The sequence below is a fragment of the Otolemur garnettii genome, unplaced genomic scaffold (assembly GCF_000181295.1).
Source record: "Otolemur garnettii isolate 467f Iridium unplaced genomic scaffold, OtoGar3 scaffold00021, whole genome shotgun sequence".
NCBI lineage: Eukaryota > Metazoa > Chordata > Mammalia > Primates > Galagidae > Otolemur > Otolemur garnettii.
The window spans coordinates 20870228-20890642 of NW_003852416.1; the positions used below are offsets into that span (position 1 = coordinate 20870228).

A 20415-nucleotide genomic window follows, 5' to 3' on the forward strand; every position below is an offset into this window, starting at 1 on the left:
AGTTTGTGAATTGAAACATAAAAATGGCCAAATTGCTGGGCCCAAGGAAATTTCCTGACAACTATCTTTAAGCTTACTGCCAACACCATTGAATGACAGGTATTTTTCTATGTGTTTACATATGTTGAGACATACATGTAGAAATTTTGGGAGCATGCTTTTTTTTTTTTTTAGCATTCAGCTGTTTTTACATATGTTCATACATATTTTGGGAGCATGCTTTTTAAAATTTTTTTGCAGTTTTTTTGGGAAGGGCTGGGTTTGAACCTGCCACCTCCGGCATATGGGGCCAGCACCCCACTCCTTGAGCCACAGGTGCTGCCCAGAGTGTGTGCATTTTTTTAGCACTTAGCTTTTACACTTGTTTAGATTTTTTATATGTTTGGGGACATATTTGAGAGTGATTACCAGCTGGTAATTTGCAAAAGGAGTTTGCAGCAAAAGAGGCCTATATTTTATTTAAAAGACATCACAAAATCTTTAACTTCAATCTCTAATTCTTTCACCATAGAGATTGCATCCATAGAACATCAAGTACAGTGCTGGGCATAAGGATATGGACTAGATATATAAAATGTGTAGTTCTCATAATCATGACTTTTGACATAAGATTTAACTGTTTTGTATCATTTATCTATGAGAAGGAGATTCACTTCCTTTGTTCACCTATAATGAAGGGAAGGACCAGGCAGCACCTGTGGCTCAAAAGAGTAAGGTGCTGGCCCCATATGCTAGAGGTGGCCCCGGCCAAAAACTGCAAAAAAAAAAAAAAGAAGGGAAGGACCATCACTTCAGTATCTTGTGAGTGGACTCTTGCAAATGAGTTGAAAGATCTCTAAATAGGGTGACTTATTTACAGGTGCCCTATCTTCACAGAAACTAAAATTGACTTCTGAGCAATTTAAAGGTATAAAGTGTATATATATTTTTTTTTAGACAGAATCTTATTCTATTGCCCTAGGTAGAATACCATTGCATCATAAGAGCTCATAGCAACCTCAAACTTTTGGGCTCAAGAGATCCTCTTGCCTTAGCTTCCCAAATAGCTGGGACTACAGGTGCCTGCCATCATGTCCAGCTAATTTTTCTACTTTTAGTGGAGATGGGGGTCTCACTCTTGCTCAGACTGGTCTCCATCTCCTGAGTTCAAGCAATCCACCTGCCTCTGCCTCCCAGAGTGCTAGGATTACAGGAATGAGCCACCTCGCCCAGCCATAAAGTACATTCTTTAGTAAATTGATTGAATTCTGAGTGGCTTAAGTAAGCTGTAAAGTTATTTAGATGCCACTGAACTCATTCAGTTTAACCAGTAAGATAGTTTTTCTAAAGACACTATCTCTTGCAGCTGACTGACATGCTGTACAAAGCTCTGGAGGAAGGTTCTTACACCCTGCTAACAAAGATTGCTATGAAACCTTCATACCAACTGCTAGAAGGAAAATGAACTCATTCTCCAAACATGTTAGGATCCTTTCAAATGGTATATCCAACTTAAAGTGGCTTGAGTGATTCTTTTATTGGTTCAAATAACCAAACCTAAGAGATAGTGCGGTTTTCAGGATTGATTGAGCAATGCAATCCAAATACACAACCATCTGCGACTTTATCCAAAGATAAAATTTAGCATCTACACAGGAATGGATGAAATAAATATTCTTCAGATGTTTTAGTCATGACTCTTGTTTGCAGGGGGAAAAACATTCAAACCACTGAAGCCAGTTTTTTGAAAGATGTAAACTAGAGAAAAAATAAGAAACAGTAATTTGCTCCCCCCATTATTTTTAATCATGCTATATGAAATTCTCTTACCTTGCCTTGACCACCTCTCAGACACATAAGCTTTTTGGTCTCTTTCAGATGTAAAAAGTTAATCTAATCTTCTCACATCCATTTTTTTTTTTTTGAGACAGGGTCTTCAAGCTGTCGCCCTGGGTTGAGTGCTTGGTGTCATAGCTCACAGCAACCTCCAACTCTTGGGCTCAAGTCATCCTCTTGCCTCAGTTTTTCAATTTTTAGTGGCTGTCATATCCATTTTTTAAACACAGCTTTATTGAGACAAAATCACATAAAATTCAACCACTTAAAGTATAAAAGCTCAGCCGGGTGTGGTGGCTCACGCCTATAATCCTAGCACTACCCAAGGCCAAGGCAAGTAGACTGCCTGAGCTCACAAGTTTGAGACCAGCCTGAGGCAGAGCAAGATGCCGTCTCTAAAAACAGCCATGCATTGTGGCAGGCACCTGTAGTTCCAGCTACTTGGGAGGCTGAGGCAAGAAAATTGCTTGAACCCGAGAGTTTGAGGTTACTGTGAGCTGTGATGCCACAGCACTCTACTGAGGGTGACCAAGTGAGACTCTGTCTCAACACCACCAAAAAAAAGTGTAAAGCTCAAAGGTTTTTAGCTTACTCACAAAGTTGTGCAACCTTTACACAATCAATTTGGGAACATTTTAATCAGCCACCCACAAAAAACTCCCATTTAAATCTCCCCTCCTTTCTTGGCTCAGGTACCAGCTACTGCTGGGGACAAAGTGTCACTCCTCTTCTATAATTTTTTCTTGTTATTTAATTCCTCTTCCCCTAATTCCAGGATTGGAGCAGGGAGGTGAGGAACAAGGAAAAGGTACAAAGATAATTTAATTTTACTGAGCTGGTAGAATGACTGACCTAGTTTGCATGGCATGGAGGAATTTCCCAGGTTGTGGGGTCTTCCAATACAAAAACTAAAAAAGTTCTAAGTGAACTAGGATGGCTGGCCACCCTGTAGAGTGGTGCTCTTTCCACTTGTGCTTCATCAGTGGTTAACTGTCACATACTTTGCTTCAGCTGCTTTCCGGGTGTCCAACTCCTTGAATTCCATTAGCAATATACTCTTCCACTGCTAGTAATGTTAAGCTTAATAGCTGAGTTAAGGGGGCAACAACCAGATAGTCTGAAGTTCCACTTCTATGACTAGCAAATAATCTATAGGGTGATATTTTGGTACCGTGTGGATATTCAGCTCCCATTCAACCTTTTACCTGATGGCTTTAGCATTGATGATCTTTGGTTGATTTATTTCATTAGGAATTAGTTACGAAATGGTTATTCTCTAAGGAATAAATATTGCTATGAACATACATGTACCAAGTTTCTATGAGTACATATGTTTTCAATTCTCTGGGGCATATACCTAGGAGTGGAATTGCTGGGACATATGGCAGCTCTGTGTTTAACATTCTGAGGAATTCCTAGACTTTCAAAAAAATGCTATAGCATTTTACATCCCCACCAGCAGTGTATAAAGGTTGCAGTTGTTCCATATCCTATCCAACACTTGATATGTCAGTCTTTGAGATTATAGTCATCCTTGTGGGTATGAAGTAACATCTCATTGTATGTGTGTGTTTGTTTTTTAAACAAAGTCTTAGTCTGTTGCCCAGTCTAGAGTGCCATGGCATCAGTGTAGCTCACAGCAACCTCAAATTTCTGGGTTCAAGCAATCCTCTAGCCTCAGCCTCCTAAGTAGCTGGGACTATGGGTGCCCACCACAACATCCAGCTAATTTTTCTATTTTTAGTAGAGATGGGGTGTCACTTTCACTCAGACTGGTCTTGAACTCCTGAGCTCAAATGATCCTCCTGCCTCTGCCTCCCCAAGTGCTAGGATTACAGATGTGAGCCACTCCTTTGGCCTTATTGTGGTTTTGATTTGCATTTCTCTAATAATTAATGATGCTAAGCCTTTTTTAATGTGCTTATTAGTTAATTATATACCTTCTTTGGAGAAATGTCTATTCTAAGCTCTGTTTTTCTATTTAGGCATAGGAAATTTGAACTTTGAGATGATAGTCCTCCATTTTTCCTCCTTTGCCAGTAAAGTAATAAATGTCTTTCCTTCTCAACCACTTGTCCTCATTCTTCTGATGTGGCTTCAGAGATAAGTGCTGAGCTTGCAGTGACAGCTTTGCCTAACCCCAAATCACAAAGATTTACTCCTGATTTCTTCTAAGTTGTGTGGTTTAGCTCTTATATTTTAGGCCTATGATCCCTTCAAGTTTTTTTTTTTTTTGAGTTAATTTTTGTAGATGATGTAAGGTTAGGGTTCAACTTCATCCTTTTGCATCCAGTTGTCCCAACACTATTTGTTAAAGAAATTATTTTTTCCCCAATGAATTGTCCTAGAATCCTAGTCAAAAATCAATTGACTATCATGTATTTATTTCTGAATTCTCAATTATATTCCATCAAGCTATATATTTACCTTTATGTCAGTATCACATTGTTTTTATTACTGTACTTTTGCAGTAAGTTTTAAAATCAGGAAGTGTGAGTCCTCCGATTTTCTTCTTCTTTTATAAGATTGGCTATCTTGGGTACTTTGCATTTCTAGATGAATTTTAGGAGCAATCCAGTTGGAACCATGGTATCAATTATGTTGACTCTGTCAATCATTTAAAGAGTCTTTAAAATATTAAGTTTTATGGCTATAATCCCAGCACTCTGGGAGGCCAAGGCAGGCGGATTGCCTGAGCTCACAGGTTCAAGACCAGCCTGAGCCAGAGAGAGACCTCATCTCTAAAAATAGCTGGGTATTGTGGTGGGCACCTATAGTCCCAGCTACTTGGGAGGCTGAGGCAAGAGAATCACTTGAGCCCAAGATTTTGAGGTTGCTGTCAGCTGTGACGTCAGGGCACTCTACTGGGTGACAAAGTGAGACTGTGTCTCACAAAGAAAAAAAAACATTAAGTTTTCCAAGCTATGAACATGTCTATTTGTTTTTTTTGAGACACAGTCTTATTATGTGGCCCTCGGTAGAGTGCTGTGGCATCACGGCTTACAGCAACTTCAAACTCTTGGGCGTAAGGGATTCTCTTGCCTCAGCCTTCTAATAGCTGGGACTACAGGTACCTACCACAACGCCCCACTGTTTTTTTTTTTTTTTTTTAATTGTAGTTGTCATTGTTGTTTAATCTGCCAGCCCTGGTTTATGTGCCGGTCCCCTAACCACTGAGCTACAGGTGCTGAGCCTGTTTTTAGGCTTTTAAAAATTTCCTTCAACAAAGCTTTGTAGTTAGTTTTCAGTAGTCTTACACTTTTGATTAATTTATTCTCAAGCATTTTAACCATTTTGATGCTATTATAAATTAAATTTTTATTAATTGCATTTTAGGACTGTTCATTGCTAGTGTATAGACTGATTTTTTATATTGATCTTTCTCAGAGTAGAAGAACTCAAACTTAAAAGTGCTTTTTCTATTCTTTCATTCACAACAATCAACACAGATTTTTGTGACCAAATGTGAGTGAGCTTACCCCCCATATACAAAGCAAGCAATCAATTAATTGCATAGCAGGCCAATTCATTTTGAGACTATCTACCTTGAGATAGAATCAGATCCCACAGGTTGAGGGCTCAATCCCCAAACTGACCCCCTTTCTGATGCTAATTGCAAGCCCCAGGATATTTTGCTCATGCTTCTCACCAATCGGCTATAAATTGCGGTTCTCACAACCACCTCCTTGGGTTTGATTATTTTGCTAGAGTGGCTCACAGAACTCAGGGAAACATGCTTACTAGTTTATTACAAAGGATATCTTAAAGGATACAAATAGACAACCAGATGAGGAGATACATTAAGCAAGCTCTGTTAAGGGTCTCCTGGGTAGGAGCTTCTGTTCCTGTGGAGTTGGGGTGCACCACCCTCTCAGCACATGGTGGCTGGTAAAGATGGAAGTTGATAGGGTTGACCTTTGAATTACGTGAGTTTTGAACTGTGCCGGTCCACTTCTATGTGGATTTTTTTCAGTAAATATATTGGAAAATTTTCATCTTCCTGGAAACTTCTAAGTAGTTCAGTTATCTGGAAGCTATCCAAACTCAGTCCTCTTGGGCCTTTTATGGAGACTTCATTAGAGAAGCATGATTTAGAATCACGTGGAAATGTGATTGGACAAAAAGGCTATGATTGAACATTAACACACTGATGGGGAAAGCCACAAGGCCTGTCTGTTCATATCCATCTTAGCCTCTCAGTGCAGCATTCCTTTCCCTAGGGGGTGGGGCAAGACCCTTTGTGAAATAGGGGTCTTATGACTTATAACAAAGTAGGTCAGAGAATTTCTTTATGGCCAGCTCCAAGAAAGAAAGGCATGGAAAGATTCCTGTCTTAGAGATAAAAAGGAGCAGGTCAAAGAAGGGCAGAAGGTCAAGGAGAGAAATTGTTTTCTGAGGCCTGTTTTATGCCCTAAGGTACCCCAACATTATAACAAAATACTGTAACAAGGGCTATGAAAATTGTAAGCCAGGAATTGTGGAGAAAAACATATATATCACAGTCTTACATCCTGCAACCTTACTTAACTTACACTTAACTAGTGTTTTTTGTTGTTGTTTATTTGTTTTTGAGACAGAGTCTCACTTAGTTGCCCTGGGTAGAGTGCTAGGGAGTCATAGCTCACAGCAACCTCAAACTCTTAGGCTAAAGTGATCCTCTTGCCTCAGCCTCTTAAGTAGCTGGGATGACAGGTACCCACCACAATACCCAGCTATTTTTAAGAGATGAGGTCTTGCTCTTGCTCAGGCTGGTCTTGTCTCATGAGTTCAAGCAATCCACCCACCTCAACCTCCCAGAGTGCTAGGTTACAGGTGTGAGTCACTGTGCCAGCCCTTATTAATAATTTTAATAATTTTGTGTGTGTGTGTATGTGTGTGTCTCTCTCTTAGAATTTTCTATATATACATAATTAGGTCACCTGTAAATAGGAAGCATTTTAATTTTAATCTGGATGTCTTTTTTATTTTTCTTACCTAATTGCCCTGGCCAGAACCTCCCGTACAATGTTGAGTACTGAGAGTGAACATCTTCTTCCTAATCTTAAGGATAAAGTAGTTAGTATGATACAATTTTAGCTGAGAGGTTTGTTGCTGTTTTTGTAGATGCTCTTTACCAGGTTGAGAACTTTCCTCTCTATTACAAATTTGTTGAGTGTTTTTGTCTTGAAAGTGTGTTACAGATTATCAAATATTTTTTCAATGTCTATTGAGATGATCATGTGATTTTTGTCTTTTAGTCTATTAATATAAAGTATTACATTGATTGATATTTGGATGTTAAACTAGCCCTGTCCTCCTGGGATAAACCATACTGGGTTGTAGCATATCATCTCTTTTATGTTGTTGGACGGTTTACTAGTATTTTCCTGAGAGTTTTGCAACTGTATTCATAAAGGATATCAGTCTGTAGTTTTCTTGTCTTATCTTGGCAACAGGAAATACTAGCTCATAAAGTGAGTTGGAAAGTATTCCCTTTTCTCTTATTTTTTGGAAGAATTTAAAACAGATTGGTGTTAATTCTTTGTTTCATAGAATTCACCAGTAAAGTCTGCCTTATGTTTTGGAATAGCTTAGTAAATAATTTCCTCATCTTGAATGCTTCATATTAATCTTCCCCAAACAAAATGTTCCTTTAATGGCTCTTAACCACCTATTAAATTAAATATACATTCCTTAACCTGATATTATGCACAGTCCATCACAATATAGCTGTAATTTATCTGCTTTACAGTAAACTCTTTTCTTATTTGGACTCTTCATTCTAAATTTATTTTATTTTTTTATCCTTTGCACCACTGACTATTTACTGTATGAGAGATTAAATTAAATGGGGAAAGATGATGCTGATAAAGTTGATCCTTGAACAACAGGTTTGAACTGGTTATGTCCACTTGTATGTGGATTTTTTAAAATAAATGTTAGAAAATTTTTGGAGAATTGCAACAAGTAGAAAACATTTGCAGACAAACAATGTGACCTAGAAATATCAAAAAAATTAAGAAAAAGGTATGTAATGAATGCATAAAATATATGTAGATACAAGTCTTATCAAGTCTATCAGAAAATACACATGAATCTGTTATAAAAAGTTAAAATTTATCAAAACTTAACACACATACTTACAGACCACAGAAGCCACCATTTGCATCCAAGAGAAATATAAACAGTAGCAATAATGAAATATTAAGTCATAATTAGGGAACTATGTGCCACTGCACTTCAGCCTAGGTGACAGAGATTCCATCTCAAAAAAAAGTCATAACTGCATACAATTAATTGTAGTACATACTGTATTTAATAATTGTGTAGCCACCTTCTGTTGCTAATGCAGACAGATCAAGTGTTCCAAGTATCTGTTTAAAATACTGTGTGACGCTAATTATCTCTACTTTAGCAGTTATCTCTTCAGTAAATTGAGTATCTCAGTAAAAAGTAAACTCTTGCAGTTCTTGCACGGTTTTTTTTTCCACCAGAGACAGTGATTCTCTTGCCTCAGCCTCTCAAGTGGCTGGGACTACAGGCACCTGCCACAATGTCCAGCTATTTTTGTTGTTGTCGTTGTTTGCCATGTTTGAACCTGACTGCCTTGGTGCCTGTGGCTGGTGCCCTAACCACTGAGCTACAGGTGCTGAGCCAGTATAACTGTTGTTTGACCTTACTTGAAAAGTAGAACCCAGGCTAAGCACAGTGGCTCACACCTATAATCCTAGCTTTCTGGGAACCCACAGTGGGTGGATTGCTTGAGCTCAGGAGTTTGAGACTGGCCTGAGGAACAGTGAGACCCCCAACTCTACTAAAAAATTGAAAAAACTAGCCGGGCATGGTGTAGTAGCTATAGTCCCAGCTACTCAGGAGGCTGAGGCACGAGAATCTCTTAAACCTAGGAATTTGAGGTTGCTGTGAGCACTAACCAACATAGTTTTTTAGATTTTTTTATTGTCAGCGTTAAGTTCCTAAGTTAGCCTCCAGTTGTGTTTCGTGTCCTTTGCCTGCATTTTATTTGTTGTTTTAAGAAAGTAAAAAGGAAAGCAAATATGTATACTATTTATACTAAATCTTTGGGATTTATTGATAAATTTGTTTCAGGGTAACATATTAGAAAAACTTTCCTAAGCAGAAGGTCTAAGTCAGTGGATCTCAATCTTCCTAATGCTGCGGCCCTTTATATACAGTTCCTGTGGGCTGCAACCCACAGGTTGAGAACCGCTGGTCTAAGTGCTTATACATTTGACTTACGATAACTGTTGATTCACTTTGCTTCAAATGAATCTGCTTTGAAAACAAATGAAGAGCAGCTTTCCTTCTTTCCTCCTGAGTGTTCAGCTACTTCGATAACTTACCTAACCTCCTCGGTTTTTACTATAGGTCTTTGTACATTGTCAGATGGGTTTCACAGTTACCCTATTTCTCTGGGCTTATAGAAGTAGAAGAAACCTGGTGAACACCAGAGATCACTTCTCCCTTTACAGGTCTAGGAAATTTTATTTTATTTTATTTTTTGAGACCGAGTCTCAGCCTGTCACCCTGCATAGAGTGCCACGGAGTCATAGCTCATAGCAACCTCAAATTCTTGGGCCCAGGACTTCCTCTTGCCTCAGCATCCCAAGTAGCTGGGGCTACAGGAGCCTACTACCATATCTGGCTAAATTTTCTATTTTTGGTAGAGACAGGGTCTCACTCTTGCTTAGGCTGGGTTTTAAACTCCTGAGCTCAGGAGATCCAGCTGCCTCAGCCTCCAGAGTGCTAGGATTATAGGCATGAGCCACTATGCCTGGCCTTAGGTCTAGGAAATTTTATATTCTACTTCCCAAATCTGGCATTTTTATGCTGTATCATTTTACTCTGTACCCCTACCTTGTCCAGGGTAATATATTCAATGAGTACATAATGAAAAGAGAAAATAAAGGAGAAAACAATATATCTGTCCTTTCATAGTTGGCCAAAGACTATATTCTGTGCATGAATGAGACAATACCATAGACTGGAAATTTTTATTTTACAAATGAAAAAGCAAAATACTGAATTCACACCTTGCAGATGAATCTTCCCAGTTTATGAATTAATTCCACTGAAAATAGGCTAAACTTCTGTCTTTAGAAGAGGCACAGGCCAGATTTAACCACGATGATGGTGGCAATGATTAGTAAAAGTAAGCAAAGAAAGTGATTATATCTGTGTTTCAAGTTCTTTCTTTTCCTGGAAACATTCTCTATGGCCACGTAAAACTTAAAGATTGTGATTGTCCTGGCCAGAGAAGGTTAAAGCTTCACAGAGAATTGTAGATTATACTTCTACCTTCATCCTGTGATATCCATATCTCTCAGAGAAGTCTGGCTAAACAAGGATGTTCTTTGCAATAGCATTCAAAGTCCTTACTTTGGTCACATCTGTTACCTTTAGAGAATATTCTGAGTTACAAAGTGAGGCTCCCATGGCAACAGATGAATTTCTGCAATAGAAATAATAAGGGAACAGGTGATTATATAAGTTATTAAATAAGCCCTCTTGCTGGAACTTTATTTTACAGGCTATTTCATGGCTTAAGAACAAGGGTATATCAAAGACCTTAGACTACTATATTCCATAATTTTCATTATTACTTGAAACATTCAGTAGCTGAATCCACCAGACAGTATACTCACCTTTACAGCTGGAAAATTAAGTTTGAAAGTTCTTGCTCCTTTTACATTGCCTTTTCCCCAACTTTTATAAATAGAAACATTCAACTATTATTAAATTACAAGAGTCTTCTCAAGTATTAAAAAACCCCATAGTAGTCACAAGTCTTTAACAGTGATAAAATTTCAAAATAACTGAAAACTGAGAAGAAAAGTGAGAGAAGACTACATATTAAAGGTAGGCAAGAGAAAAATGGCCACGACTCTTCCATGCTTACTCCATGGCTATTAACTCTGCTAAAGGAAATCCTAGGTAAATGGGCACATGTGCATATCTGACTCATTTGAAATTTAGCCAGTTTATTATTAACTGGTCTAAGTTCATCAATACCTTACTTAGTGATAACAAAGGTTCACTCAAGTTCAGGAGAGCCTGCTTTTTGAAGGCATGAGAACCATGTTAGAAATGTTTTTCAACTCCAAAAATGACTATAATACTTACATAGTAATCACAACATTCCATTCATTAATCATGTCATCAACTAAGATTTTCCTATATGGGAAAGTAAAGATTAATCTCATCCTTTCTTATTTGAATCAAAGAGTACATTTTTACCGAAACTTCATCCCCGAGTCCCTAGCAGACCGAGCAGAACAGTGGAATTCAGTAGCACCTGAACCTTCAAGGATCCTTTGTAGATTTCTGTCTGTTATGCCACCCGCTATTGGAAAGATAAATAATACATTAAGTGTTAGAATTAAGTAATAGAATTTTGCATAAAATATAATGAATAATGACTGTTTGCTTCACCTGCAATTTCCATTCTGAAAATTCTCATTAATTCAAGAATTACTCTCTCCCTACTAAGCTAGAACAAGATTAGAAAAGTGATAAAAGACATAGACTACAGACTTTGGAGAAGAACTATTGAAGTCACAGAACCTATATGATAGAATCCATTTGTCTATACTAAATATATGTATAACAATGCTATACATTAGTCACTTTAAATCTAAAAAAATTGCTCTGGGGCATGGAAAATCATTGAGTGCTCCATCCCCGCTTTCCCCTCAATTAAAGCAAAATCAAATTAAAACAAAAGGTAAGGACAAGGTGAGAAAGAATCTACAAAGGCACAACTTCAGAGATGTGTTAAAAGTTCTGTCTCTAGCGCAGGATTTGAAGAGTACACTGACTTCATTGGAAATAGGAATAAGACACGGTGTCATATAGATTATTAGTCACAACATCAACTTTTTGTTTCATTTCATAGAAGAATCTGATTCTACTTTATTAAAACTATACAACCAAGTACTTTATGATGACATTTGTTTTGATGAAAATCTTTCAAATATGAAATTAGTTTACTCAACCTTTTATCTTTGTCTCTAATATATAGGATGCATTTAATATTTTTAATGACATTAAATATGTATTTTGCACCTAAAGCTATTCAACTTGCTAAAATAACCTGTCTTTACAAACTCTTTCACACTCATTAACTTGACTTTTTTTCCTTAGTGGTACAGTAAATCACTTAGCCTTAAGAAGTAAAATAGAAAAAAACTAGCTGGGTGTTGTGGCAGGCCCCTATAGTCCCAGCTACTCAGAAAGCTGTGCAAGAGGATTGCTTGAACCCAAGAGTTTGCGGTTGCTATGAGCTATGATGTCATGGCACTCTACCCAGAGTGACAGAGTGAGAATCCATCTCAAAAAAAAAAAAAAAAAAAAAAGGAAAGAAAAAAAGTAGAAAAAACAGGCTAAGAAGCTATTACATTAGAATCTTGGCTTTACCTGTAGCTCTCCATAACTGTGTGATCTTAGATAAATGATTTAAATCCACTGATCTCAATGTTTTTACTAATAAAAGGGATAATATTGCCTACCTTGTGAGCTTACTGTAAGAATTAAGAGACAAATACATTATTTCCTTCTAACAAATAAGAAAACATCTGGCCACTGAAACACACATTGCTCAGTTATTAGCAACTTTAGTACCTGAGTAATATATTTTCCAAACACAGACTAAGACAGCTCTGTGATTAAAAGGGGCTCCAGAGAGCAACCAGTTCAATATTGTTCTCTTTCCAGTTAAATAAACCAGAGCCTAAATATGTTGTAAGTTTCATTAGGAAAGTTCCTAGAGGGCAACTACTATGTTTTATTTATCTTTATATTTCCTGATGATAAATATGTCTTAGGCACTCAGATTGACTTACCCAAGAGTTTTTACATACTGGTACTTATTTACATGAAATTGTAATAATTTGATTTATAAATCTATTCTGTGAGATCCTCAAGCAAAATGATTACTTCATTTCTGTTTTGACATTTATCATATAATTAGCATACATAATTAAAATTGGCATATAATTAGCATTTGCTTAATAAGGTTTCTTAAATTAATCACAAATATTTTTGTATATAACATCCTCATAGGTCACAAGATTATCAGCTTCTTCAGAAAGTAGTTTCTCGTGTAACTGTGCATCGCAAATAATGCCCCCCACATGGAAGGTAACTTAATAATTGCATATTAAGCAAAAGTATTCTTTTTCTTTTCTTGCCCCTAGTAGAGTGCCATGGCATTATAGCTTATAGCATCCTCAATCTCTTGGGCTCAAGCAATCCTCTTGCTTTAGCCTCCCAAATATTTTTTTTTTTCGTAGAGACGGGGTCTTGCTCTTGTTCAGGCTAATCTCGAATTCATGACCTCAGGCAATCCACCTGCCTTGGCCTCCCAAAGTGCTAGGATTACAGGCATGAGCACCTGGCCAGCAAATGTATTCTTAATGTTAACAACTGCCTAAGTCTAGGGTATTAGTTATCAAGACTATATACATTTAGTCTTAAATAGAAAGGCACCAGATTCAGCAAGTCTCTTTAATACTCTTCGTAAATCTAAAAAGGGTCCCAATTTGACAGATAATATATATTTTCTATAAGCTCATGTTTCAGGGACATGCTACAGATCAAAACTTTCTTAAATATCAGTTTATATAAAATCCAGAGACTAGAGAAACTACCAGTTTATATGAAATCCAGAGGCCAGAGAAACAAGCTAAACAATAACAAAAGGAAACAATCTGATAAATGCAGAAAGCAAGAAATTTTACAGGGTAAGTGGTCCAAACTTTTAAATGCAATTAAAAAAAAAAAGCAAGATAAATGGCTAGGTGTGTTGGCTCATGCCTGTAATCCCAGCAATCTGGGGGGCCAAGGCAGAAAGATTGCTTGAGGCTAGGAGTTCAAGATCAACTGGGCAACATAGCAAGACCTTGTCTTTACCAAAAAAAGAAAATTATATTAGCTAGGCAAGGGCGCATGTTCCTATAGAACCAGTGAGGCAGGAGGGGAAAGGATTGCTTGAGGCCAAGAGCTGGAGGATAGAGACATGGTCAAACCTCCATCTCATTAAAAAAAAGAAAAAGCAATGTTCCTGGATTGGATCCTACTTTAAACATATCAAGCTATTAAAAACTATTCTGGGGACAACAGAAGAAAGGTGAGTATTGACTATCATATAGTATGAGGGAATTTATTTTCGTAGGTGTGATAATAGTATTGTGGTTACAGTAAAATGTCCTTTTTTAAAAAAGATGAATAAAAATGTCATGATGCTTTTAATTTAACTTTAAAATACCTCAGTATAGGGCAGTACCTGTGGTTCAGTGGGTAGGGTGCCAGCCCTGGGGTGCCACCAAGGGTGGCAGGTTCGAACCTAGCCCTGGCTAAACTGCAACAAAAAAATAGCCGGGTGTTGTGGCAGGCCCCTGTAGTCCCAGCTACTGGGTAGGCTGAGGCAAGAGAATTGCCTAAGCCCAGGAGTTGGAGGTTGCTTGAGCTGTGATGCCATAGCACTCTACTGAGGGCAACAAATGAGACTGTCTTTAAAAAGTGTCCCATCAGTTTATTTATTTATTTATTTATTTATTTTTTGAGACAGAGCCTCAAGCTGTCCCCCTGGGTAGAGTGCCGTGGCATCACAGCTCACAGCAACCTCCAACTCCTGGGCTCAAGCGAGTCTCCTGCCTTGGCCTGCCAAGTAGCTGGGACCACAGGCACCTTCCATAATGCCTGGCTATTTTTTGGTTGCAGCCATCATTGTTGTTTGGCATGCCTGGGCTGGATTCGAACCCATCAGCTCAGGTGTATGCAGCTGGCGCCTTAGTCACTTGAGCTACTGGCACCAAGCCCCATCTGTTCATTTTTAACAAGCCATTATACCTAACTGATCTTATGGTTATTATCAGGAGAATATAATAATATCAAATTATTCAGCTATAGTAAAGAATTTGGTGATCAGAGATTTTTCGGGAACTGAGAGAGTATTTAATTTCTTCAGGCATGCTGCCTGAACATTTGTTTACACTCTGCTAACAGCCAGGATCACACACTACAGGAGCATCAAACTTGATGTATCTCACCAGAGTTAAACATCCAAATGCGTAATATTCTATACCACGGGAGAGGAAACACCGAGAAACTGCAATTTCAATCTATTTCCTTGTTTGCTCCCCTCTGAGCTAATTCCTGTGAGAACAGTTTCCTCCTTATCAAAATTTTTAAATTTCAGCATGATCTCCTAATGTGAAACATTTTAATAAAACTACACATTCTTCTCTCTGAATACTGTACTAATGTGTTAGGTACTAACACTTTCTCCCACATTTTCCAGTTTCCTTTGGTCTTCCTCTGCTACAGTTCAGTTTTAATGCTAACAAATGGATAAATAAATAAATACCTGGCATTACCACAATTCTGCCTTTTGCCTGAAAAAAGAAAAAAAAAACATGTAAATTGTAATATCTTTCTTTTGAATGGGATAATTAGGCAGTGAGAATAGAAACATGAGTCAAAGTATACTAAATTTTTAAAATTACTTTTAATGTCTCATTTTCCATAGACCTTCTCTATTTCTTTGGGATCTCAGACAAGTAAGGTATTTAACATAGCAACTTTCTAACCAGAAAGGATATTTGATAGTCTGAAATGGGCTAAAGCAAAGCATCTGTAAAAGAAAGCATTTACTATCTAGAAAGCTGCAGTATTTTAGGTGGGAAAAATGTCACATTTAATTATTCCAAGTAAAGGCTTTCAAAAACACAGACAAATAATACATACATATATATATGTATTTTTTTTTTTTTGGAGACAGAGTCTCACTATGCCCCCCTTGGTAGAGTGCCATTGCGTCACAAGCTCACAGCAACTTCCAACTCTTGGACTTAAGCAATTCTCTTGCCTTAGCCTCCTGAGTAGCTGGGACTACAGGTACCTGCCACGATGCCTGGTTATTTTTTGTTGTAATTGTTATTGTTGTTTTGGCAGGCCCAGGCTGGGTTCAAACCCACCAGCTCCAGTGTATGTGGCTGGTGCCCTAGCGCCTGAGGTATAGGTGCTGAGCCGACAAATAATATTTTTAAATAAACAAATTCTAAGGCAGTGCCTGTGGCTCAAGGAGTAGGGCGCTGCCCTACTGAGTTCAAGTCCAGCCATGGCCAAAAAACTGCAAAAACAAAAAACAAAAAAAAAATTCTATTACTTTTCTGGCCTTCCATAAAGGATTATTTATAAGTATTTGCTTACCTAAGGCTATCAAAGTGATTTAACAATGTAAAGCCCTTAATAAGTGCCAGACATTGTACTATTATCTGAAGTAATCTGGCACAGCTATTCCAGGAAGTAAGCACTATTATTAGCCTAACTTTGCAGATAAGGAAACTGAGGTTTGGCTTGGTGCCCAAAGCACAGTGGTTATAGCGCCCAGCCATATACACTGAGGCTGGCGGGTTCGAACCTGGCCCGGGCCAGCTAAACAACATTGACAACTGCAACAAAAAATAGCTGGGCGTCGTGGCGGGCTCCTGTAATCCTAGCTACTTGGGAGGCTGAGGCAAGAGAACTGCTTGAGCCCAAGAGTTTTTTTTTTTTTTTTTTTTGAGACAGAGCCTCAAGCTGCATCGCATCACAGCTCACAGCAACCTCTAACTCCTGGGCTCAAGCGAGTCTCCTGCCTCAGCCTCCCAAGTAGCTGGGACTACAGGCGCCCACCACAACGCCTGGCCATTTTTTTTGGTTGCAGCCATCATTGTTGTTTGGCGGGCCCGAGCTGGGGATTCGAACCTGCCACCTTAGGTGTATGTGGCTGGCGCCTTAGCCGCTTGAGCCACAGGTGCCGAGCCTTGAGCCTAAGAGTTTGAGGGTGCTGTGAGCTGTGACGCCATGGCACTCTACCAAGGGCGACATGGTGAGGCTCTGTCTCAAAAAATGAATAAAATAAAATAAAATAAAATAAAACTGAGGTTTAGTATGATTATATAATTTGCCCTAGGTTAGTGTTCATATGATAAAAGGCAAAACCAGGATTTAAACAGACCAGTCTAATCCCAAAGCCTGTGCTTTAATCACCACTTTATACTGCTAGGTTACTTCAAGAAGTAAAATTAGAGGATGAGAGTATTTAGTCCAGCTTCTTTTGCCAACCAATGATAAACACGCAAAAAGCACATGGTGACACACATTTTGAACTGAAATACATGATGATGGCAATTATTCTCTACTCCTTAGTGAGTAACCTTTTTAAGTTGAAAATCTGATTCACCAAATCTTCTATTTTAAAATGTCTCAAGCCTCCCCATTGCACCAAAGATAAAACACAAGCCCTTTAACAAGATTTTTCAATGCTCTAGATAGCATTCTTCTCTCCATATTCAACATTCTGATCATTCTTCATTATCTTAGACATGCTAGCTTTTGTTTCCAGGCTTTTGCATATACTATTTCTTCTGCATGGAACAGTTCCTCCACTGCATTAACCCCCAATTTTACATGGATAACTCCCCAATAATCCTTGAAATAAGTAAGACATTGTAGTTTAGACATCTTTTCTTCTGGGAAACTTTCCCTAATAGTATTGTCACCCTCCATCCCTCAAATTTGGGGTTAATTTCACTCTAATATACTTCCACAGCACCTTTTAAAAATAGTACTCTAACGCCAGGATCCATGGTTCGTGCTTGTAATCCTAGCACTCTGGAAGGCTAAGGCAGGATTGCAGGCCAGGAGTTTGAGGTTGCAGTGAGCTATGATGATACCACTGCACTCTAGTCTGGGAGACAGAATAAGACTCTTTCTCAAAAAAAAAAAGTACCTGCTGTGCACTACAGTGGAAGGGCAATGACTATACATATACACACATTTATTCCCACCCTGTGGTCACTACCATGGTACAAATGTCCTGCACCTTATATTTCATAAATACTTGTCAAATCGATAAGCTCCAAAGTAGTAAAGTCACATCAGATCATCAAAAGAAATTTTTTTTGGGGGGGGGGACAGAGTCTTACTTTCTTGCCCCAATATAGTGCCACGGTGTCATAGCTCACAGCAACCTCAAACTTTTGGACTCAAGTGATTCTCTTGCCTCAGCCTCCCAAGCAGCTGGGACTACAGATGCCTGCACAACAGTTGGCTAATTTTAGAGATGGAGTCTTGCTCTGCTCTGGCTTGTCTTGAACCTGTGAGCTCAGGCAATCTACCTGCCTTGGCCAACCAGAATGCTAGGATTATAGGTGTGAGCCACTGTGCCCGGCCAAGAGAAATTTCTGAAAATTATTTTTATAGCTACAGAGAGTGAAAATAAGCAGATGTTGGCATAGGAACACTAAATCATATTATCCATAATAAGCAGTAATAATTATAGAAAGTAACATGTATTAAAACCTACTATATACTGGGTAGTGCCTGTGGCTCAAAGGAGTAGGGTGCCAGCCCCATATACCAGAGGTGGTGGGTTCAAACCTGGCCCTGGCCAAAAAAACTGCAAAAAAAAATTTAAAAACCCTACCATATACCAAGTACTGTGCTAAGGCTCTTATATTCTTATCTCTATAATCCTCTGAGAAAATCTATAAAGGAAGTATTAAACTCAGCTGTTTTCATGAGAAAACAGAGGCTTAATGAGTTAGTAACATACTCAACATCACACGGCAAGTGTCAAACACAAAACTCTCTCTCATCTCAAAGTCTGTACTCACTAACTTATAATTCCTCTGGACTGGCATTAGAAAAACACAGACATACCACAATTGTAAAGCCATCCTTTGTCTACTGATGCTAGCTCATCCGGAGAACTCATAAAGGAAAAAAAATATTGAAATATGCTGATAGATGGGAAGCAGTGAAATAAAAATATAATTTTAATTTTGGAATTTACCTTTAGATGACAATTACCTCAGTTTTATATGGGATTATGGGCTCCCCTGAGTGTGCCTGGGTTAACAATGAAGAGATGTGGCTTAAAACTGCAATGCTAATGGCAGAGAATGGTAAAATTTGCTCTGGTTATCCAAATTAGGTCAGACCCTCAGGCACTGCCTATACATAATTATATCCTAAAAGACTTTGGTCATTAAAAACGTTCATATTTACTTTGCTATAGCAGCCCTAAAAAATGATTTAGAAAAAGAAAAGCTCAAGTGAAAGAAATAAGAATTATGAAAATTCACTATTATAGTAATATTTAGTTTCACAACCCAGCTGAACAACAAAATGCCAGGAGTAACCACAAAAGAGTCTTAGGAAGAAAGAAAAGAAATTGTGAGTACCTGATCAATGAGTCGCTTTATTAGGGGTAGCCCTTCTAGTGCTGAACTGTCACATCCACTGGTCAATACTCGTTCAAATCCCAAGGTTAAGAGAGTCTCTAGAGCTGCCATTGGATCTTGAACCATGTCAAAGGCTGAAATAAATCAAACTAATTTGAATTTGAATTTTGAACAGACATCCTCTAACACAGTGTTTTCCAAACTGTAGTATAAATATAATGATGTGCTGGACTTAGCTTGAGGAATTTTTCAAGTCAGACTATTAATCCACTGGCATCTAGAAATTAATGCATAGACTCTTTAAAATAAATTTACCTAAGATTTTATTTAAAGAAAATCACTAAATAAATTTGCACAGGTAGCACTCACATATGACTAACTGCACATGTGATAGGCAGTGAGTCAAATGTGGGAAACTGCTCTGAGGCTTCATACAAACCAGACTGTATAGAATGAGACGGCATACTCACCAGTTCTAGCAAAAGCCTTGGCTCACATTCTCACTATTGACTAATTTGTACTAATCCATTTGTCCCACAAATGCAGAGTTCATAGCATGAGGACAGTGGTTTTCAACAGAGTAAATGAAGTTTCAATTTCATCCTACTTCTCTCCTTCTCAGAATCCTCAGAGAAGAAAGTGGCACCAGAACCTCAAAACAGAAAAACACTTCTGCTTTGGTTTTCAGCGCTGTGTCATAATAGAGAAGTTCTAACTTACCATGGATTAGGTGCTAATGGTCCTCTGAGATAGGCCCCTTCATTTTACACTTTAATGTATGTAGGCAATTAAACCTACAACAGAGAATTTTCCTTTTTTTCCCCCAAGTTCTGGAGTGCTTTTATTGAACTAAAGGTAGATTCATTTCAACAATTCATTTCCATTAAGGCAGGGAGAACAATAAATTTTAAAATCCAAAATCTAATTTATTAGCAATACATATAGGCATATGAATCCTACCAAAGTGATTGCTGAATTCTAATATAATACATAAAACCAGAATGAATAGAACATTTTAGATAAACACAGATTTAACAATTCTTTTGTCTGAATAAATGAACTCTAAAAATATCACATAGATGTTTTACATTTGATCTGGTCTGCATGCTGTAGCTTATCTACAATATTTCTAATGTTCTCAATACAAACTTCTCTGTGATATTTTTTAATGCAAAATTCCATACATTTTCAAACTCTTCATCAGAAAGCTTGACATCAATGTTATATAATATTTCTTCAATCTCTTCTTTTGAGCTAGTCTAAAGAACTCTTGGCTCGGCGCCTGTGGCTCAAGTGGCTAAGGCACCAGCCACATACACCTAAGGTGGCGGGTTCGAATCTAGCCCGGGCCTGCCAAACAACAATGATGGCT

The 20415-nt window shown here is 38.1% G+C and overlaps 1 protein-coding gene across 1 annotated transcript in view; it reads right to left on the reverse strand.

The window, feature by feature from the left end:
* Positions 1-9791: 9791 nt before the first annotated feature.
* CUTC (cutC copper transporter) overlaps positions 9792-20415 on the reverse strand; it is a 28086-nt gene continuing 17462 nt past the window's right edge. The window contains exons 6-9 of the mRNA XM_003787271.3: positions 19044-19177; positions 15179-15206; positions 11050-11155; positions 9792-10264 (exon numbers count right to left, since the gene is read on the reverse strand). Of these exons, the coding sequence (XP_003787319.1) occupies positions 10150-10264; positions 11050-11155; positions 15179-15206; positions 19044-19177 (383 nt within the window). The 3' untranslated portion in view covers positions 9792-10149. The remainder of the gene's footprint in view (positions 10265-11049; positions 11156-15178; positions 15207-19043; positions 19178-20415) is intronic.